This window comes from Electrophorus electricus, chromosome 17 (genome assembly GCF_041902795.1).
Source record: "Electrophorus electricus isolate QZ-2024a chromosome 17, ASM4190279v1, whole genome shotgun sequence".
NCBI lineage: Eukaryota > Metazoa > Chordata > Actinopteri > Gymnotiformes > Gymnotidae > Electrophorus > Electrophorus electricus.
In genome coordinates, this window is record NC_137513.1 from 1,611,765 (window position 1) to 1,635,000 (window position 23,236).

The 23,236-nt window shown below is 40.2% G+C and overlaps 2 protein-coding genes across 2 annotated transcripts; both read left to right on the top strand.

The window, feature by feature from the left end:
* Window positions 1-788: 788 nt before the first annotated feature.
* pou2af2a (POU class 2 homeobox associating factor 2a) lies at window positions 789-11,951 on the top strand. The gene is made up of 5 exons (XM_081700179.1): window positions 789-964; window positions 3,250-3,350; window positions 8,831-8,870; window positions 9,320-9,618; window positions 9,994-11,951. Exons 1-5 carry the CDS (start codon window positions 955-957, stop codon window positions 10,387-10,389), a joined length of 846 nt encoding a protein of 281 aa, XP_081556305.1. The 5' UTR covers window positions 789-954; the 3' UTR covers window positions 10,390-11,951.
* Window positions 11,952-13,122: 1,171 nt separating this feature from the next.
* Window positions 13,123-17,253, top strand: LOC113584390 (pou2af1). The gene is made up of 5 exons (XM_027021264.3): window positions 13,123-13,393; window positions 15,264-15,355; window positions 15,689-15,740; window positions 16,283-16,524; window positions 16,662-17,253. Exons 1-5 carry the CDS (start codon window positions 13,387-13,389, stop codon window positions 16,989-16,991), a joined length of 723 nt encoding a protein of 240 aa, XP_026877065.2. The 5' UTR covers window positions 13,123-13,386; the 3' UTR covers window positions 16,992-17,253.
* The last annotated feature ends 5,983 nt before the right edge of the window (window positions 17,254-23,236 follow it).

A 23,236-nucleotide genomic window follows, 5' to 3' on the forward strand; every position in this document is an offset into this window, starting at 1 on the left:
CAATTTATCCGCAGGATTTGGCTCTTTTCTAGGGTGCTGGTTTTGAACAACATAAAACCACAGTTTAGCACTGTGTGTATACACAGTTGCTACATTGATCTTATTCTTTCATTTATACATATAGTATTTAAATGTACCACATTCTCTCTTATGTCAGTTTTATTCTGGGGTAATATAAAACTGAGCTAAGATAACAGTGTTATAATAGATATTTTAATTTATCAGTGGTATTAGGATTTACTGCAAATAGAAGCTCTGTCATGCCGGTACACTTTGGAGTTGAGCTCTACAGGGGACCATTAGCTATATGTCCAGTGTCCTGCTTAATGATACAATCTGGGATTTATTTATCTAAGAATAGGCACTACTATGGACCCTCATGTGTCGGACTAAGCCGGTAGCCTGTGTGTTTGTGCTCTAGTTATTTCATAGTCAGTCTACTGGACCATTTTAATGTGAATATTCTCTACTAGTATGTAGAATTGTGTACTAGTTTGTAGTATGTTGACACTAAGTAATAAACGTCACATCTATCCCAGTGGCTCTATGTTTAGAGACTTCTGCAAATGACATTTTTAGACCTTACCTGCTAAACTTTTTGGAAGCTATACCCCATAACGGTAATAATGTAAATAAACAACAAAACAAAAACAACAAATGGAAAACAGAGCTGAATAAGATTCACCCGTGAGGTTTCTTTGTCATTCATGCTCTCTCCTCTCTAATCTAGAACATAGATGCAAATATTGGAAAAACGTCCTGGCACACATTTGCATTTAAACAAATGGGTGACAGCCACTTCAAAACTGCCTTGACATTCAGCAGCTGTGGAATTGCTCTTCAGCGTAGTAACATCTCCTGATGCTCACACTGGGCTGGAGTTCTGGAGCAGGTGCTGCCTCCTCTTTGGGATAGGGGACTGGCTTTCTGACCTTTCTCAGTCTATCCTGTAACATGGAGACCGGTAAGCTCAGGTTTTTAGTACTCTACCATAACAGTTGGCAGGAGTGACTTTTAAGAACGTTGCTATCTTGAAGTTGGGGCGTATGTTAGGTTGCTGTGTTATAATGGAGTCTATATAGCTAGGTTAAGCACAGCTAAACTGAACACTGAAATCATATGATTCTGTTACACAAACTTGAAGTTGTAGCTTTGAAGTTTTTGAAGTTAAACACAGAAACATGGTGTTTGTCACTTTCAGGCAGTTTGTTGTAGAACTGCACACTTTAAAAGATGAGCTTTGTAAATTACTCTATGGGCTGTCTTATTAAAAAAATCTGTGTCATGTGCAGGCAGTCCCCTCACCGTTCCCCCGCACAACATTCATAAATCTGGGGTCTTTTACATAATCCTACTACACTTTTTGCATACAATTTCCTATCTCTGAAAATTTTAAATTGCAAATATGACACTGTGAGCTAATGAAGAATGTTAGTCATAGTCATTCACAAAATACAGTCCAAATTTTCATTAATTTTAGAGGCATTTCAAAGAGGAGAAAATAAAATATTTCATGTATTAATATTTTTAATGGCTTATCCAACCCTTTGGTCCTAATGTGCTTTCTTTAAATGGCACACAGATGATTCGTTCTTTAAATGCCTCACAGATGACTCGTTCTTTAAATGGCCCACATATGACTCGTTCTTTAAATGGCACAAAGATGGCTCATTCTTTAAATGGCACACAGGTGACTCGTTTTTTAAATGGCACAAATATGGCTCATTCTTTAAATGGCACACAGGTGATTCGTTCTTTAAATGGCACACAGGTGACTCGTTCTTTAAATGTCTAATAGATGGCTCGTTCTTTAAATGGCACACAGATGATTCGTTCTTTAAATGGCTCACAGATTATTTGTTTTTTAAATGGCACACAGATGATTCGTTGTTTAAATGGCTCACAGATGACTCGTTTTATAATGGCACACAGATGGCTCATTCTTTAAATGGCTCACAAATGAGTCATTCTTTAAATGGCTCACAGATTATTTGTTCTTTAAATGGCACAGAGGTGACTCATTTTTTAAATGGCACACAGATGGCTCATTCTTTAAATGGCACACAAGTGATTTGTTTTCTGAATGGCACAAATATGACTCGTTCTTTAAATGGCTCACAGATGATTTGTTCTTTAAGTGGCTCACAGATGATTTGTTCTTTAAATGGCTCACAGATGATTTGTTCTTTAAATGGCACACAGATGATTCGTTCTTTAAATGGCTTACAGATGACTCATTCTTTAAATGGCACACAGGTGACTCGTTTTTTAAATGGCACACAGATGACTCATTCTTTAAATGGCACACAGGTGATTTGTTTTTTTAAATGGCTCACTGGTGACTCGTTCTTTAAATGGCACACAGGTGATTTGTTTTTTTAAATGGCACACAGAGGACTCGTTCTTTGATGTCATTATGGCCGAGTCACAGTCACAGCGAGCCAGCCTCCATGGAATGAAAGCAGATGTAATTCCCTGACTGAACACACTCCATATACCTGCAGTCTGCTTGCACTGTGGCCCCTTGATAGTTGTTTAAATGCAAACCTTTGGATTTACCTCATATACCTTGGAATGGAATACATAACACCTTTGATTTGATGTTTTCAGTATGTGCATTTGGAAATAGCAAACATAGCAAATACTTGCAGAAATCGACTGCTGGACTTTCCTAACCATCTCAATGACATATGTATTACAAATGGTTGAGGTGACATTTAGTGAAATGCGTGTGATTGACATATGAGCACATTGTTGTGGGGCCACAACAATGCAACTGTGAGCAAACAATTCTGAATTAGTAAAAGACGAAAGCAGAACAAAGCCAGTCTTGACATCTGTATTCAAGTGGACACAAACGTTTGTCTGTGCTCTTTAAACTTCACACTTTATGTGAGTTATCAGTGCTTGAATGAGGAAAAGTGAAAACGTGAATGTGGGAGAATCTCTTATTAGTTTCTTAAGTCATTTTTCAAGGATACAATGAAAGGAAAGTAATATCCATTAGAATAATACAAAAGTACTGTTTTTAAAATATATTTAATAATAGTTTTGTGTCTTTTATAGTAATGCTTTTACATTGTAGGACTGGAATTTGTTTCAAATGTAAAGTGTATTACTACAACTACTACTAATAATAATAATAATATCAACAACAACAACAACAATAATAACTATTATTATAATTACTGATTTTTTTCTGTATATGTCATTGTGTAAAGTTGTGATTAATGATCTTTCCCCCACCAGAGTATTCCAAACGAGTGTACCAGGGGGTCAGGGTCAAGCATACAGTCAAAGACCTGCTGGCAGAGAAGAGGTCACGGCAAACCGGTGTGCCACACTTTCCTGTGAGTGACACCTCCATGCGCCCGCTCTTCCTGTCTCCTCCTGCTCTGTCTCCTCCTGCTCTGTCTTCTGCTGCTCTGTCTCCTGCTGCTCTGTCTTCTGCTGCTCTGTCTCCTGCTGCTCTGTGTCCTCCTGCTCTGTCTCCTGCTGCTCTGTCTCCTGCTGCTCTGTGTCCTCCTGCTCTGTGTCCTCCTGCTCTGTGTCCTCCTGCTCTGTCTCCTGCTGCTCTGTCTTCTGCTGCTCTGTCTTCTGCTGCTCTGTGTCCTCCTGCTCTGTCTCCTGCTGCTCTGTCTCCTGCTGCTCTGTCTGCTGCCCCATTCTTTCCTTCGCTCTTTCATTTGTGCATGTAAACAGACAATTAGAAGCAGCCGGCATGGCTATCTGGTGACATTTATGTGTGGGCTTTGTGCTGTGTTTACCCATCAGCCTATCGTTTCATTCTAACAAGTCCTGGGCTTTTGGGTTACGATATAGTGCTTTTTTTTGGGTTCCTTTCTCTTTCCCGTGTGGCAATATAAACCCCATTCACAAATACCTAAACATACACTTTACGCAGCTGAAAGGCTTCTAGCAATCACATACAGATTCACAGTGAAGCCACTAACAATAGCATCAATAGCACTGGCCACGATCCCCAGGGCCTTCAACGAGCAGAGCAGCCATTTTGGCTCTGTGGTCAGGCCATGCAAAGTCAGTGTCTTGCACACCTGCCTGTTCCTATTCTTCTCCCAGGAGACCACAGACAGGTCCTCCATTGTTCTCCCAGACAAGATGAAATGAGGCCTTTAGGTATCTTGCCTCGCCAGCAGTGAGAGACCTTTATGGTTAAGTCCTCCACATTGTTGCTTATGGGTGCCTCTCCTGTTTGCTTTGCCATCTTAACCTGGGGGGCATTCAGTTAGTGTAAGAACGGAGGGACAAAATACCTGCGCAGAAAGTAAGCTGTGAATAGAAACACATAATCCTACATAGGCATGACAAAATATCTGTCCACTGATTTTGAATCTTAAAGTGAATCAGTGGAAACAAAAAGCAAAATGTTTCTTTTCAAATGTAAAACGCTAGAATTGTGTTAATATGTTCAATAGGAAATTTACATTTGTATGTATGATTTTTCTAACTTTTTTTTATTATTACATTTTCCAAACTTTTATTATTATTGTCATTGTGAAAACAATGTAATATGAATGCCTAAGACATAATCTCTATCAGTGATAACACTAGTGACACTAGAATAGACACTAGTGACTGGTAAACATGCACAGTGTCACTGTGCTCACAGAAATGTGAGAGTGAGGTGAAAAATAGCTGTAATGAGCACACTGAGCAAATCTAGAGCAACTATTCCAAAAGATGCTTTAATCATACCTGACTTTCAAAAATCTTCGATCAGAGACAGCAGGCTTCTGCCAGCACACACACGCAGAGGCACACAGGAATCAGGGCAAAACACGACACAGAACCACTGGAGATGCTGTTCAGGCTTTCCGCCTGTATAATAACAATTTATATCAAAGCATATATAATCCACACTGAACGTGAGCCAGGGGATTTTTTCTGGATGTAATAACTATGTGATTTAAATAAGATATTGCATTATGTATGCATCTTGAAGTTGTATCATTTACCTTTAGACTGATGGTTAAGATAAAAGGACAGAGAAGGAATGAATATAATGAACATAATTAACATATTTTTTATGAAATCAATATCAAAACCAAGGTTTGATGAGGTTATACTAAATAAAGAAAATAAATAAATAGCTCAAATGTAAAAGCAATTCAAAAAAACTGCAAGAAAAGCTGAAAGGTTTTAAAAGCAGAGGAAATCATACCTTTAATAACCCTTTGCTGGGATATCTTACAGTAAACATAGCTCTCATAAACAACAACAACAAAAACAAACAAACAAACATACTAAAACAACAACAAAAACCCCAAAACACTTCAGTGACTCACACCACAGGTGTTCTGTTGGAAAGGACATTTGCATTTCCATGTCTTCATGAGCAGCAGTTGTCTTCTTACAGCCCATGACCGGCTTGCTGTGAGGTGAAAGTTTACGGTGAATATGCCCCAATGTCTTAAAGTGGTGCCTGCTTACTGAAGCTAAATGAGTTTGAATGTGTGATCAGTGTTGTCACTCTGTCCCTGTAATGTTTCCTGCTCTTTCTGTGCATCCCCAGACAAGCCTTCTTCATAAATGTGACAATAACCAGTGCAAGGGAGAAGATGAAGGAAGTCACATTGCTACAATTACATTTTTTTTCACTTTACCTCAAATAATAAATAAACAGGATGTATTGCAGAATATTGTTCTCTTAAATTACTTACATTTAGGTTTGAAAGAACTACAATTTAAGGCATATATTTAAAGTTTAAACCACAGATATTTATTTAAAGTGAAGCTCATGGTAGGCCACTGAAAACAAAAACAAACCGTAAAACAGACACACGCTAAGAGTTTCCCAGCTCATAATCATCTGTTAGGGGCCATGGTGCTGGAGAGGTGTGTGGAGGTGCTGTAAACAGGTGTGGAGGTGCTTTAAACAGGTGTGGAGGTGCTGAAGAGGTGTGTGGAGGTGCTGTAAACAGGTGTGGAGTTGCTTTAAACAGGTGTGGAGGTGCTGGAGAGGTGTGTGGAGGTGCTGTAAACAGGTGTGGAGGTGCTGGAGAGGTGTGTGGAGGTGCTGTAAACAGGTGTGGAGGTGCGGGACAGGTGTGTGGAGGTGCTGTAAACAAGTGTGGAGGTGCTGGACAGGTGTGTGGAGGTGCTGTAAACAGGTGTGGAGGTGCTGGACAGGTGTGTGGAGGTGCTGTAAACAGGTGTGGAGGTACTTTAAACAGGTGTGGAGGTGCTGGAGAGGTGTGTGGAGGTGCTGTAAACAGGTGTGGAGGTGCTTTAAACAGGTGTGGAGGTGCTGGAGAGGTGTGTGGAGGTACTGTAAACAGGTGTGGAGGTGCTGGAGAGGTGTGTGGAGGTGATGTAAACAGGTGTGCAGGTGCGGGACAGGTGTGTGGAGGTGCTGTAAACAGGTGTGGAGGTGATGGACAGGTGTGTGGAGGTGCTGTAAACAGGTGTGGAGGTGCTGGACAGGTGTGCGGAGGTGCTGTAAACAGGTGTGGAGGTGCTGGAGGTATCTTCAAGCTCTTCTTGTTGAAGTGGTAAAGTGGAGCTCAGGTTCTCCTCCCCCTGGCATGACTCTGCTGACCTTCTGAGGTGGCTGGCCTCCTTGCTGGGCCTCTCCTCATCAGCCACAGTGCTCTCAGGTGCTGGATGTAAAAACAGGCACCACTGTTCAATGAACACCAAGCTTGTGCCCATTCACATGGGTGATTTCCTGTGACCCTGACAGCTCTCCATGGGACTGTGCTGCCTCAAGAAGAAAAACGACTTTATTTGTGCATCTTCTCTGAGGATGTCATGTGGTACAGGAGACGACGGCTGCGCTTGTTATGAAAGTGTGACTTGTGTCGTGTAGTGCACCCGACTGTTAGTGAGGCTGAGTGGACTGGATTCAGAAATTCTCTCCTCTCTGCGGACCACACACTGAAGTATGGAAGCAGAGAACCCTGCTCCTCGCTCACTAGTATTTACAGCTCATTGTGGTGCTTGAATACATTTTACCAGTTGTCAGTTCACTTAACTGAAGTCACCTTTGGGTGACATGCATTAACTGTTATATGTCCTTTATATATCCTTTAGAATATCCTTTATATGACTTTAGGGTCTTATGGGGGCTTTATATTTCACACACTTGTGATGATAAACAAACATGCAAAAAAAGCATCGCAAGCAGCATGTTAGCTACAAGGCTAATATCCTGCATTTAGCTGAAGCTACACATTGCAGTGTCTATTATATAAACAAATATAATCAGTGTATTGAATTATAAAGGCAGAGCCAGATGTGTGGGGGAGGGTGGGATCTCTGCCTTCAGCCAATCAGCGGTAAGGAAGAGTGTGATTGAAAAGACTTTCTGCAAATGTAAAAAAAGAAACTAGGCATTGCAAACATGGCCATGCTGTGTGCAAACCACACCTGTTCCACAGAACTGTGGAGGGAGTTCATTTGGTTAGAGAGCTTTGTTTTCACTAATTTCACAAAATTTCTCACAAAATTGTTTTATCATTAAGGCGTTATTATTATGTTACGATCTCTTTATTATTAAGGTTATGACTGTCTCTAATTTAAAATATTTCAGCTTTACCTGCATTTTATATTTTTACATTTCACAAAATTTACACAAATTAATTAGAATATGTTTTCAAAAGACAATTGAGGTATTAATAATAAATATAATCTCTTCAATGTCACAAAAACCACGAAACATTAAATGTAATATTTTATTAAGGTTCATAAAAGAATGGTTTGTTAATGTTTAAAAATTTGCAAATGACCGCGAACCCTCAGCTCGTGGGTGAATGTTCTGGGAACTATCCTGATTTTCAGATTGTCCACATAATGGAAAGGCATTAGTCCAAGCTTGGAATGCTTCTGTAAACACTGGTACACTTCCAGTAAGACTGGAGGTCACGAAGTGTTTGCAGCGTGATCAGGGTGAGAGAAGCTGCACCTCCTCTGTGACCTTGTCATCCTCCCCAGCCAAGCTCTGCTCGCCCTGGTGCCTCGTGATCTGATGGCAGTCTGATTTCCCTATGCTGCCTTCAGAGATGCACTCAACCAGAAACAGAGACTTATGGGGAAGTCTTGGGATGGGCAAATGACATTCAAATCCAGGCCTCAAAATTTGTGTGCCTTCCAGCCTGTGTTACATCGATATAAACTCTTTCATGTTTGTGATATGCAAATATGTGAGAAGCATCCTGGCATTAATAATGCCCTCTGTGCTCTGCCCTGTCTCTTCAGAGGCCGTGAGCACTTTGCTAACATCATGTCCTTTACATGCTGTTGCCTGTTATATTGACGTCATCACTGTGACGCTTCTTAATTTACTAACTTCATATTTTCTGTCCAATTTAAAAGCCTTTGTTACCAGTTGGACACCTTTTCCTGTACACTATACCTAAATGAAACAAGAGTGTGTAGCACTTTGTTCTTTGCTTGAAGGTTGGAAGCCAGTGGCTGATGTGTGATGACGACAGTCGTTTCATAGATAACCATGAGCCTCCTATTCCTTCTTAGGTCATTAGTCCTCAATGGAGTCAAAGGTAGTGTATTTGCTTAAACCATAATGAGAGTTGCTGCTCCAGTCATAGCACTGGAGTTTTAAAGTCTCCATCTCACAGAAGATACCCATTACTCACATGACCCAAGAGTGAAAGATATACTCTGATGTGTAAATATATTGCAGATTCTTATCAGATTACAAAGAAAATTCACCCAATAATTACAGAGTGAGTACCACACATGCAATTACTGTTAGAGTCAGAGAGAAAGAGTCAGAAAGAAAGAATCAGAGGTGGTGGGGGACAGTGAGTGCATCTCTGTCACACCCTGACTGAGCTTTTCTTTGTTGTAGGGGATCTCAGCTCCTCAGAGCCCATTCGTACCAATGACAGGTGAGACCTGATCTCCTGACAAACCTGTTAACCCTCAGCAGACACACAGGGACGGATGTGTTAAGAAATAAAACAGCAAAGATACTTATTGTGACAGGTGTTTATAGACAAACACATCACTGTTGCCATGAATGTTTTTGCCACAACGGTGAGACAAAGGTGCAGGTCTCATAAAAGCAAGATTAGCAATAACCCAGGAGGAGCTAGATTAGCAATAATATAGGAGGAGATAGATTAGTAATAACCCAAGAAGAGCTAGATTATCAATAATCTAGGAAGAGCTAGATTAGCAACAACCCAGTAGAAATTAGATTAGTAATAACCCAGGAGGAGCTAGATTAGCAACAACCCAGTAGAAATTAAATTACTAATAACCCAGGAGGAGCTAGATTAGAAATAATATAGGAAGAGATAGATTAGTAGTAACCCAGGAGGAATCCTGTGTTCAGGTTCTCATGCACTGCCGGGATACTACAGTATGAGGAGGCCGTTCATTTCCGAAGCCGAGTTCTCCACTTCCAGCAAGCAGCTCTCCACCGACGTTCACTCATCAGCACTGACGGGGAAGTCTGTGTCATGTGATCCAGTGCCGATCCAGTACCAGTCTCTCTTGGATGGATACTACACTGAGTCCTTCAGCGACTACTGCGGTGCTGGCCTTGCGGGTGGAGGAAGCACCATCTTCTCGTCATCCACCTTGTCCACCCTGCTGCCCTCGCTCCCTGCAGACACCTCCAACTTTGTGCTGGTAAGGTCCCTAACAACAGACTATGTCCGTTAAGATATCACTGCCAGGAATTTCCACTTTTCATGAATAACAAGTCCATTCTTGTCTTTAATATATATATTTATACGTGATCTGTATTCAATTTGATTAAATCTTTACTAATATCTGGTCTTCTTTTGCTTAATTCATTTATAACTGAAGAGGGATTAAAAATGACTGTAAAATGTCCTTTTTTCTTTGAAACCGCATTCTTTTCATTCTATTCATAGCTCCAGATAAATCTCTTCAGCACTTTAGTGACATTCTTGTACAATCAAGCTGTTATCACAAGCTAAATGTTCCCTTTTTTTCCGATGAGATCCTGGGAATCTGAGTCTCGTTTTGTGTTTGCTGCAGAGGGATTCCTGGGAGACTGCTGCGACCGAGGTCATGGAAGGCTTATGCGCTGACAGCCTGGTTCCAGCTCCGCTTATGGGCTCTCTGTCTGGCTCAGAGCTACACAGCCCGGGACAGTACCGGGCCTCCTCCAAGGGATCAGTCGTACCCTCTTCTCAGTTCTACCCGCTGCACCCACTAGAGGATGGGCACTACCCCTCCCCCTTCCAGCCTGCGCCCGGTGGCTTCGTGTACCCGACGTACACGGCAGTCTCCGGCCAGTCCACCACCAAAACAGCAGCTCTGTCCTTAGCTGAGACTGAGAATCCACCACTGTTGAGTGACACATTCCCGTGGGTCAGGGAGGACACCAGCAGTGGGCCCTGGTCACAGTATGAAATCAGGAGAGCTTTCTGATGCATTTCCGACTGGAAGAATCTATCAACTGCTCCAGGCTCTGGGCTCATATTTCTAATCAGACAGTTGCAGCTAGAGTCCTGACAGATCACACCTGTCAGATCACTGATCACACCTGTCTGATCACAGATCATGGATCATACCTGTCTGATCATGGGTCACACCTGTCAGATCACATATTGCACCTGTCAGATCACAGATCACACCTGTCAGATCACATATTGCACCTGTCAGATCACAGATCACACCTGTCAGATCACATATTGCACCTGTCAGATCACAGATCACACCTGTCAGATCACAGATCACACCTGTCAGATCACATATTGCACCTGTCAGATCACAGATCACACCTGTCAGATCACAGATCACACCTGTCCTTAAGTAGCTGCACTGCCTCCCTGTTATCTACGGGATTATGTATAAAATCTTCTTTCTAACCTCCATGTTCTTCCTGGTCTGGCTTCTACTTCTCTCTTTGAACTCAGTCCTGCATGCTGTCCCTCATCCTTCCTTGGGCTCTGGTCTTACTGCTGTCCCACAGAGTCGATTCACACTCGTGGGTGGCAGATCCTGCAGTACTGCTGCTCCTGAAGTGTGGAACTCTGCCATGGTCTCCCCACCACTGTTCTTTTCTGTCTTCCTTTAGAAATCAACTTAAACATTCCCTCTTTACTGCTGTTTGTTCTTTCTGGGTGTTTCCTCCTCCCAATGCAAAGCGTCCTTGGGTTAGTGAAACGCACTATACAAACTAAACTGCTTATTTTATTGTTAGTTGTATTGTCGTTGTTCGCTGAATGTCTAATATAGAAGGGACAGAACGTGTTCCATTTGTACATTTTAGGTTTTCATTGCAATTTTAAATGACGATGACAATAATTTATATTTTATACCCTAATAATATATTAGTTACATTATCAAGATGACTAGATTTTGCTTTGCAATCTCTTGTAGTTTCCTTTTTTTTCAGCAGAGAATTATAATGAAATATTTTGATGTGTACACTTATCTGTGGTTTAAATGCCAGTGCATACTATTGAGTCAGTTATGGCACCACTGTCTGCATGACAAATAAAGAGGATACATCTCTCTATTTCAGTACATTTCACTCTCATAATTATGTTTCATTTAGAGTAGTTTTATTAAAGGGCAAAGTGTAATCTGGCCTTGTTGAAATTATGAGTAACGCTGTAACTTTATAACTCATTTGCTCTCTAAGTAAAGCAGAGTTTGGTGCCATTTCACTAAGGTATGTCGCTGTTACTCGCGGTTGACCTGCAGGTCACATTTCAACCACGCGGTGGAGACATAACGCCAGAGCACAACCATACTAGCTAACGATTTCAAACGCTCAAAGAACTATTGAAAGCGCATAAACGTATATACTTAAACTTATTTGGTAACGAGAGGGCTTCCTTGTCACTTTTGTTTCCGGGGTCGTAGAATTACGATATTGGTTTACGCCTCGTAAGTCAATAAAGTCATAATGTAAAATCTTCAAATTGAATATACTTATATTTATGAATATACGGATGTGGATTTCAAATAATCTTAATTCCCCGCTGATCAGAACCTTAAATCTCGAGCGCAAATGCGCCTAAAAAATGTGCATGCGTATGTGTTATATGTACATATGTGTGTGTGTGTGTGTGTGTGTGTGTGTGTGTGTGTCTGTGTGTGTGTGTGTGTGTGTGTGTATGTATATATATATATATATATATATATATATATATATATATATATATATATATATATATATATATATATATATAACGACAAATTAAAGCACATATATAAGGTTTATCTAAAGTTACCTGTCGAATCTCTGGACAGAAACTTAGAAACAAAAAGCTGTATAAATGTATAAATGTAGACATACATACACACAAGATATATATATATATATATATATATATATATATATATATATATATATATATATATATATATATATATATATATATATATATATATCTGTCTGTGTGTGTGTGTAACCTACATTACGTAAAATAACACATTTTCATTTTATTTTCAATAGCAAAAAGTAGAATAAACCGTGACCAAACTTTGATATTATTGCTCAGTTCTTTTCCTAACATTATATTCAACTTCCTTCTTATATAAATTGGCTCCCGTGGAGTGATTAAAAAAAAATTGAACAACGCACTCATTTACTGGGTGGACAAAATCTGAATATTACAACGCACACCTGATCAGTAAATGAGCAATAAAGAACACTTTTACTAAATATTGCAAAGAAAATAAAATTGGTCATTGAGTATGAGTATGAGGCATACATGTGCTGCGCAGTGGCTGTTTTGCACGTGTAGTGTCTGGGATCAGGAACACAACGCCACAGCCTCTGACGGCAAAAATGGCTGCTACCATATGCCACGCCCACCATTCCTATATTACTGAAAAAGAGTTTAAACCAGGCCACACAACATTATATTTACGTTTTTAAAAATGATTATCAATTGTAGAATATATATTTGACATAATGTGTTGTGTGGGATTACATTAATCTCACCTACTTTATTGTGAAGTGGAATGAGAGCTTCACAGGAAAGCTCCTGCCACCAATATCAAAAGGATGATAAAATGTTAAAAATATATTTTTGTTTTTAATCAAAGTGTGAAATGGTGTAATATTCTATTAAAAGAGATGTTAATACATGCAATAGAATAGCGAAAATCACTAAGAAATAAGTATTTTTACGAAGTCTTTGAATATTCAAATTGAAAGTATCGCGCAATCAAATCATTGTCAAATCATTGAGTTCTTGGGGATTTAAATAGTAGGGATGAGGACATATAAACCCAAACTAATACATCCCTAGCTATATTACTATATAATTGTATATAGTGAGAGTGTTGTGAGAGTTCTTTATTGAGACTTTGTGATACTTTTATGAATAATTCGTTCTTGCCCATACAACAGAGCCAAGAACAGACATTGGGTGTTTCATTGTAGTCCTTTTTCCTCTTCACGCCAATATGTCTGGTGAGTGAATAATCTTTTCCTTTTTCTGATTTGTTCTTATCTTGAGTGACCTGAAAAACATGGAAAATAGAGATTTAATTATAAACGATGATATAACAGGAACGATTTACCATTTGACTAAACCCGTAGCCTGCCTCTGACAACAGACTGCTTCAAAAGCAGACATCCGTTTTCGGGAGTTAACGTTCAATATTAGCAAAGTATTTAGTATGTTTTAAGGAGCACGGATGTTGCACTTGATAATGACAACTAAACTGGGGGGATCAGTATATCGAGTTCAAACAGGCGTTTTTAAAGACGTTTTTAAGCCTAAAACACGCTGCCTCCATTTACTTGTGTATTAATGGTTTAGATGAAAGTGTCAGTTCTTAGTTTGCTATTTAATTGGTTCGATGTGTTCATTTATGACAAATGACTTTTCTGAATACCTGCCTGTGTTCTGAGCGCAGGTTAATCAGAGTACTTTAAACGTAAATTAGTAGGATTTGAGATCCCATTAAGCCTTATGAGCAGTTCTGAGGATCGCTGTGGCAGTTAACCGAGCCCACCAAACTCCGCCGAAGGACCTGTCGCAATCTTATCAACATCAGTGCCAATTCGCCACTCCTGGAGCGCCTATCACCTCCGCCATGGCGTGGCGTTGTTTTATTACAGGCCTTTTACGGGAGCTTTTCAGTCGTTCGGATATATATATATATATATATATATATATACATACATACATACATACATACATACATACATACATACATACATACATATATATATATATATATATATATATATATATATATATATATATATATATATATATATATATATATATATATATATATATATATATATATATATCAAGAAGCCGCCCACGAGCTGAATCTCAACAACTGAAAACTACAAGACTTGTTATGAATAGGGCTTTTCAAACAACTAAACTATTCCAGACGTGTACAACGTTTACAGCGATTTTAGCCAATGTTGGTGAATGTTTTTCTATAGATATGTTACGATTCTCACGCTTAAACAACATAAACAGGTAGCTGTTTTATCAGGCGAGCGGGAATAAACCCGTTTGGTTTTGACGCCTAGTCTGGCCACAGAACGGACCGGCAGAGCACAGCTAAACAGGCTCGCGTGAAGTCAGACACATCTCACGCAACTGCTCACACTGTTTCGGATGCATTTTACAGCGCGTGCGAAAGTGCATGCTACTTACTGTCGTAACGTGATGAGATTTCTACAGACAGCGCTTCCGATTTCTCCTGCTTTCCATTCTACACGAATTCTATTTTGCTTTGTTTCCTGGGTGTGTGTAGTGCTCCCCCTAAACGCTCGCACACGCACAGGAACCGTGCAACCTTCCTCGCAGTGTAGGCGACTGTCCGAGCTGAGGGCGAACTCGGCTCTCTTGCATTCTAGGCTATTTTCGTGTAAACTGGGTATTCTACAACGGAATTAGGTCTCACGTCGCTTTGCACCAAGCGGACAAAGCTTTCTCCTCGCATCTTTCTCCTCGCATCTTTCTCCTCGCATTTCTTCGTCGCCTATTGTAATGCGGAACGCTAACCCGTTCGTTGCCGGCCACGCAGGGAACTTGTTCCCTCATGAATGCCACAGGGGGTTGAACCGCACTTTCGCAACAATGTATTGTTTAGGATTTTGGATATTTGACTCACTTGTATAATTGTATGTTTTCAAATATGAGGTGTGCAATATCAATGGTATTTCTTGTTTTAACATTACGGAAAAAAACTACTAAATTGTCATTAATGCAATCCCCCAATAAATAAATAATAAAACAAGCATGTTTACAAACAAATAAACATGCGTATCTTCACTAAATATTGCGATTATGTTGACATTTTCCCTCCAGACAAACCTAAAGTGTACCAGGGAGTTCGGGTGAAGACCACTGTCAAAGAATTACTTCAGAAGCGCAGAGCCCTTCAGGCGGCAGAATTGAGAGTGAGACACGTTTTTACAAGAAATCGCACGCGGTTGCGCGCAGCTGTCAATTCTCGCGCATATTACATATTCCATAATACACTCAGACAGGAACGTTCAATCTGCAGCTGCACAGAATTATAGCGTAACGTTGCCCCGCCCCACGAGGGGCAGGATGAGAAAAGAATGATCTTAGCTGACATTTATTTACAGTGTAATAGGCATTACGCATGTTAAAAGTCAAAGACACTAATCACTCTCTCTCTCTCTCTCTCTCTCTCTCTCTCTCTCTCTCTCTCTCTCTCTCTCTCTCCTATGCCCTCCCCCTCTTATTGACGGATCCTGTCCATAAAGAATCCCCAAGCCATTGTGCTCCCTCACGACATCTGTCCTGCGCCGTTGACTGGTAGGTTTATCAACGAATTAACCGACGTCCAAACACTAGGAAATAGACATGCAGCTTCTCAGCCCAATATATTCTTTGCATCAAAAAACCCCCACAAACAAACCAACAAAATACCACTACAAATCATTAGCGCTCATTCGATCTTAGTACTGTGACACAGACATTTTTGCTTAACAAAGCTAAAAGCAAAAACATTTTTGAAAAATCAAGTACCATTAAATATAGTAATTATACACTATTGATCAAAAATTCTTATAAAGATATCTGATTATCAATCAAAGCAAAATGTGATTAGTTACTAACCCCCAAATGAAATCAATTTCATCGATCGTCACGCAGAACAGCTGTATTACACCTCAGTTGAAAAAAAAGATATCATACACTATACAAGGTTCCTTAAAATCTGTATGGACTCCTTTTATAAACTTCTATTCAAATGTGATTTAGCTGTTGGCTGTTGGACTCGTGACATCATCTCAAGTCTTTACAAGCCCAATTTAAATACCCTCCTATGCTTATCTGTTTTCTCTCCATTTTTCCAGCGGCCCATCTAGATATTTTATCCGGGAGGTCGGCGCAAGACTTCTATTTCCAGCCTCGGCAGCTTTCTGACAGTGTACATATCTCGATGGAAGACACATTTGATAATCAACTTTTGATGATAGCGCCTGAGAACATGATAGCGCCTGAGAACCTGTGCGGCGACATGGCGTGTCCGGCCGCCTCCGCGCAGTGGCCGCACGAATGTATCCCCTCGTGCACGGATTATTACAACAACACCTTTGTACGTATTTCTAAAACTACTAAACCGCTAAACTTTGAGCTGGGTTTGATTTAACCAGATGCTGTTTCGTCGTTTGATACAGTGATGTTTATTATGTCAGTTCCATGACTCCTCAGCTAAACCGTCATTTTTTCCAGACTTCAAGATCCCCACCGCCTTCCTTCAGTCTACCCAGTCCAGTCGACTACAACAGTTACTCGTCCCCCGATTCCCACTCGTCCTCCTCATCATGCTACAGTTCTCCCACGCGGATGGACATGAGCTCTAGTTTTGGTCCAGAGCACAACCACTACCAGCACTGCAGCTTCCAGCACTGCCTCTGCCTGTCTGACTGGGCCAGTCTGCAGGATGGCGTGCCGGCCTCCGAGCACGCATCGTACGGCGCCTCAGACTGCTTTTATTCCTCCTTCGGGGAAGACACTTATTGTAGAAGGGATTCTTCAAGCTCAGAACTGTGCTACCTATAAGACCAGTTTGTCTACCGGTTTTTACAGTGTCATGAACCATTTCATTGTTTTGATTAAACAATCATCTGATAATAGCTTTTAGCAAAATGTAGAGCTCACGAGTAAATTGGTCATGGTTTAGTAGTCACACGTGCCATGGCAACAGGAGTAAGAAACTAGTTTTACAGAACTTAAAACGTTTGTTAATATCAGTTACGAACAAATGATTTGTTTTTTTTCTCAATAAAATACTATTTTTCATAATACTGTGTTATAGTTGGTAGCTGGTGAATTTGGACCCTGCGACTCTGACCCATGTCCACCCGGCGAACTCTCGAGAGCTGGTATCGCTATTCGAATAGCATCATGATCATGTAAGACGAATAGATCAGGAAAATTGTCATTAGCTTACCATTTGTTTTAACGAATTAAAAATTGAGCTTTTGTTAATCATTTAATTCATGATAGTTAATAATTCAGCTTTTTAACTGAAAACTACGCTACTTGTGTTATGCATCTGAGATTATGCGTCCCGATGCACTAGGCCTGGGATATAAGCATTGCCTAAGCGTCGCAGGTGAATGTATAACAGCGCTGAGGAAAAGAAGTGTTCTGGATACTCCAGGAAACGGCACAGGAAACGCATTCCTCGCGTGGAAAGGGATCGTGTTGAATAAACATATTTTAATGCACATTAAGGTTAAAAAATACAACTCTTGTGAAGAGTTCAAAAATAATTATCCCACAGGAAACAAAACGTATCAAAGCGGGAAGGACACTATTATTTAACTCAATACATAAACGTAAAACGTAAATATGAAACGCAAAAGGCAGGGTCGTGGTATGTACCAGCGTAATTACTAAATGGTTCACTGATCAGTGTACGTATTAACTCAACGGAGAGACAATCTTTTACAGTAAAACTAAGGGCTACGTTCAGTGCGCCAGGCGAAGAGGCACACGTGTGCGCCCAAGGAATTCCCCTCTGTGGCTCAGGGGTCGAAGTCCTCTACCATCCATACTTCTCATACACGTCACTCAGTGGGCTTCTCATGCACGTCCAAGAGATGGATTGATATTTGCGACACGGAATGCCGATCTGAATCTGCTGTGTTTATATAAGTCCAGCTGGATACACACGAACCGTGTAAGAATTTAGCACTGTAGGCCATTTGCTGTGTGATGGCATGCATTGACACGTGCACAGCATCCGTAAATGCAACGCGCCTTACACATCAGGATCAATATGACAACTGCGCCGACAAACTGGAGCGTGGCAGTTGCACTAATTATGATAATTATGGTTTGCTTCAGTTCACTCATCAAACGGTTATTAGTTTCATCATCAGACCTTATTCTTTTAGGGGATGTTTATACGAATGCCACATTTATACGACTTTACCACGTAACGATTTTGTGCCTTTGTAAGACATTCTACAGATTCCTTTCCCATAGCCTTTCTCTTACTGATGTTACCAACCGTACTGCAGCGAATTCGTGGGTATAAACCGCAGAGTAACCCTTTCTACTAAAATATTCTGAAACCTGATCCCACAAAGTATCCCACAGATGATATCGCCCAGCAGGGAAAATCCTTTTCGGTTTTCTTTTACACAGTAAAACTTCCTGTTTTAAATTAACTTATACAAGGTTAAAAATTATTCACTTTAACTTTGTATGAGTTAATTCACCACTTTTTTTCACAACGATCTTACTCCATGAGTCCAGACGCTTTACTGGAGGACTAACCCAGTCCGTAATTAGGACTGCCAGTATCAATGGGGTTCATTCCTTTCCGCATTTTTCTTTTGGCTGTTGTTGTTTGGGTTTGCTGGTGTTTGCGTCTTCTCTCCCAAGTTCTAAATACCAGGTTCATTGTCGCCGTGTTTCTGGTTAGTCTTTGTTTTTTTAATAACGTATACTGTATCGCAGCTGTATTCTACCGGTTCTGCCCGTCTGTGTCTAATAGACTCTTATCAGAGCCCGTAGTACCACGCTAAGTGCCATCCGGATGTGTATTTACCACTGGCATCAGGCCAGATTATGCTTTTCCTCTGCACCTCTCCTGAGGTTGCGCAGTTGCACAAAATTTCAGGCAAAGTTTCAGGACAGTGCCATTATAATGATTGTAGAATTACTGAAATTTGCTCAAATTTGACTCGCGTTACTATTTTTCCTACCAATTACAATAAGTGCTAATTATAGGCTAATTATATATAGTGAAGCATATCATGTAGTCTCTACTCATTCAAATTCTATTTTAAAAAATCAGATTCAAATGCAGTGTAAGTATGAAATAATGTTAACGTAGTTCAACATACTGTTGTCCTAATGGAAGGGGTGGAGGTCTGTTTTAAACTTTTAGCATTATTTTATAATTTCACCTCCCGGGGCACCTCCCACACCCTGAATGCACGCCCTGCGTGTCCCTCCCCAACACCACTGGTTTACACATTGTGTAAATTGTCTGAACAAATTAGACCGAACAAATTAGACTAACCTGAGACTTGATACAGTTGTAAAGCGTGTAAAAGAAAATAATCAGTCTGGGTACAGTCTCCGATGGAATGAGCAGATAAACCTAAGAGACCAGGGGAGACCGGGGGGAGACCGGTGACTTGTGACCTGAAGGATGTGAGTGGTATTGTCCCAGGTCCTGATAACAGATAACAGTGTTTTGAAGCAAACATGTGTCTCCTTAAGGAACCAGAGAGATTTCTCTGGTGATTTCAATACGGTTTAAAAGTCAGTCACGTTGTCAGTAGCTCCAAATGCTTCACTAAACTTGTAAGTTCTTGTAAGGTTGTTCTAGTACCTCCATATACTTGAGGGTTAAGCAGGACAATGTCCAGATGGGTCTTATCATTGCCTGAGATTAAAGGGAGAAGGGATATATTCCAGTGCCTCTTCATTCAACTGCAGATAAAACAACTGGTGTTGCTAATCTAGTAATAGACTATATAACAAGAATATGCATTTATACACACACACACACACACACACACACACACACACACACACACACACACACACACACTCACACACACACACACACACACACACACACACACACACACACACACACACACACACATATATGTATATACACACACCTCCTATATATGTATTGTGTGGGAACATGATGAGCTGTCAAATACTTTAAAGGTCATAGGTCAAAGAAACGACACATTATGAATTGATATGATTTGATGATTCGCAGACAATTAGACAACAGGTTGAGGAATGTGCACTTTATATTTCGCAAGAACCTTCTGAGAAACGTTTCTCAACCTCTAAAAAGTGGTTTGTATGTTACTGCATTTCCTGATTTTTTGACAAAATTTGTCAGGAATGGAAACTGTCAAGCCGGGAAGATTTTCCAAGTCGGGAGTTCTCAGTGACATCAGTCGGAAGTATTTAATATGCTTGTTAATTCTTGTCTGATGTTGTCATATAATAGTTTTCAAGGAAAGCCTAACGATCAAAAAGACATGTCAGTGGTAGAGCAGAGAATGTTGTCCATCTTCCTAAAATATGCTGATTAAAACACTACACACTAATCCATTATTACTATTCCTTTTTTTTTTACAATAAAAAAGTCTAAAGTCTAGTCTTTTTTACTAGCTGAACATTTCTATACATAATAACAGCCTCTGTAGACTTACTGCTCAATAAGACTCAAAACGAAATCATTGTAAAAATGACTTTTAGGCCACTTTCAACTTTTATAGTCACTGTTTATTCTTTTATGCCATGCTAAGTATTTGTGAGAGAGGTCAGCTACTTTGTTCCTGCAGAGAGAGGACAAGCCAGGACTCGTCTTCACTTTGCTCTGAGCTATTGCATTTCTCACCCAAAGTTACATTTTTCTCACAGACTTTTTGCCAGAATGGATTGGCCTGAACGTGTTTGAGTGCACTGGGAAAGAGCTGTTTTTTCCTCTTATCCTGAATCCATACTATTCCCTTTAAATGATTATTGTTAAATAAAAGATATTATCTTAGTGCTAAAGCAATTGTGTCATGATAAAATAAACTAAAGAGATAAGATTAGTAATGCTATATTTGTGGACGTGAGCAGCTTCCTATTTCAGTGAATCATTACTTTATTCCAGCTTCATCAGCACAGTGATGTGTGAAGGGGCAGCAGTCTCAGGCCGGAATCCAAAAAAAGTGACCTTGTTTCTTTTTTTATTGTTTTTATTTACTTATTTACTGCATGTTTATGCTTACACTTGTTTACACTTTTACAGTTAGACCTGTAACTGTAATAAGTATAATTATACTGGATAACATTTTCCTTTTTGACCAAACCTGAGAACATTTATCAAAAAAAGAAAAGAAAAAAAGCACCCAACAGCATCTTGATGTAAAAACCAAGCAGAACATGTCCTAAGGATTGGTGTTGTGCAACCACTGTGTGCAGACGTACCCAGAGTCACCAGCTCCTGGAGACCAGGGTTCACAGCTTGCATGTTATTTCAACTGCACCATTACAGGTAATCTTATCACATTGTGGATATATATAGCACTCATTTCACCCTTAAGAAGAAATATGTACGCACTAAGTTTTATATCGACCACAGAAAAAACTCGTGATCATATCAAACAATTTACAGATTACAGATAACATACCAGCTGGGGGTTTCCCTCTGTCTCTTTAAACCAGATAGACAGGTTTGTTGCAAGACAAAATCCCAAATTTTCTTTCACCAAAATACAAATATAAGTAACGGTGATGACATCTCTGACCTCGATGTGCAGTGCTGTTCAGTGCAACCACATGTCCTTACTGTTAAACCAACAAAACAGATTTCATTGCGATTGTTTCGCCATGCTTGTTGAACTAAGGAGGGGCTGCAGTGCTGATATGTTCAAACATTTAAACGCCGATACCATGTGAACGCTTTGAGGTACTGCGCTATGCATTTCCCCACATTTCACCACACTGAAAAATGTGAGAAACACACATATCTAGTTCGTATCTCATATAAAGAGTGCACAAGGAATGAAACACTTGATTTCTTAATTCATAACTACATTTTTAAACCACTGACTGATCGTGACAACCAGGCAGCGGGAGCATTTTTCTGTTCAGGGGCATGAGCACAAAACCTTATGAAGAAATGAACCAGTAAATGATGTTATACTGTAATGTTTACTGGCAGAACACATTGTAGACACATTGTGTCTGTCAGAAGATTCAACTGTTTATGCACAAGTACTGGATTATGACCTTCCCACATCTTAACTCATGTAAGTTTAAGTTTTTGCAAAAGATCTTTTTAATATGAGACACCAGTGAAGCTCATTTGTGGTCCTTCTTTAATGTCTCTCAATAGTACTAGTTCAGCCCCTCAGAGTGGACATGGTGAAGCTGAGGCAGTGTGAATTTGAAGATTATTCCCCACTGCTAGTTTTCATGTGGGTTAGCACAACTCCACTGAGCTGGATTTCACACGGTTTAAATGCGGAGTGCTTTGATCTGCTCACGCTGCCAGTGTGTGCACCAGCTCCCGGCTCCCTCCAGCACTGCCTTTCTGTGTCAGCTCTTGGCAAGGACGTCAAGTTTTTCCCTTTCAGACAGCATTTGTATGGACTTGCTTGGATCCTGTTGGCCATGCTCTCAAGGAACTCGAAGGAACGGGGAAGAACATCTCAGCAGTGGCAGACAGGAGAAAGATGCACGCCATCCACATAAAGCCATGCTGAAAGCAGGTGTTTCAACATGTCACCAGCATATTATTACCCCTCCCTGATCCTCAAGGCACACTTTAAGTTCTAAAACAATAATAAGGGTATGCAACAGCAGAGGGTGGAGAAGGTTTTAAGGTCTTTTTACCAAGGTTCCACAGTCAACCGCAAGAAATCATTATTAAAAATACATAAATAAATAAAGACTTCTGCTGTTCTGACCTAAATACCCCATACCAAAGTAAAACAAACAAACAAAAAGATACAATTAAAATGTAAACAAAAAAATGTTTACATTCCGTAATGTGACAAACCATCATTAACCTAACTATGAGGAGTTGTTATTTCTAAGGTTAACTTGTGGGTGTAGGAGTAAGTCTAAAAATGGTGGCTTCCACGGAAGTACCCCGAGAGTGTTGTCTGGAGGGTTAGAATGGACGTTGTCATGCACAGGGGCTGCCTGAAAGTAAAGTTACTGGGCCTTGCTCTTGAAGCAAGCAACAGCTTGGCAGTTGAACAACAGAGTACTGTTTCTTTGTAGCTCTGAGTCCAAGGGTTTCTTTGGTATTGTTA

Excerpts from the sequence above, each read along its gene's own strand:
- pou2af2a (XM_081700179.1), top strand. Across the intron at positions 8,871-9,319 it reads CCCATTCGTACCAATGACAG|GTTCTCATGCACTGCCGGGA; the intron begins GTGAGACCTGAT and ends TCCTGTGTTCAG. Across the intron at positions 9,619-9,993 it reads ACACCTCCAACTTTGTGCTG|AGGGATTCCTGGGAGACTGC; the intron begins GTAAGGTCCCTA and ends TGTTTGCTGCAG.
- LOC113584390 (XM_027021264.3), top strand. Across the intron at positions 15,356-15,688 it reads TTCAGGCGGCAGAATTGAGA|AATCCCCAAGCCATTGTGCT; the intron begins GTGAGACACGTT and ends CTGTCCATAAAG. Across the intron at positions 16,525-16,661 it reads ATTATTACAACAACACCTTT|ACTTCAAGATCCCCACCGCC; the intron begins GTACGTATTTCT and ends CATTTTTTCCAG.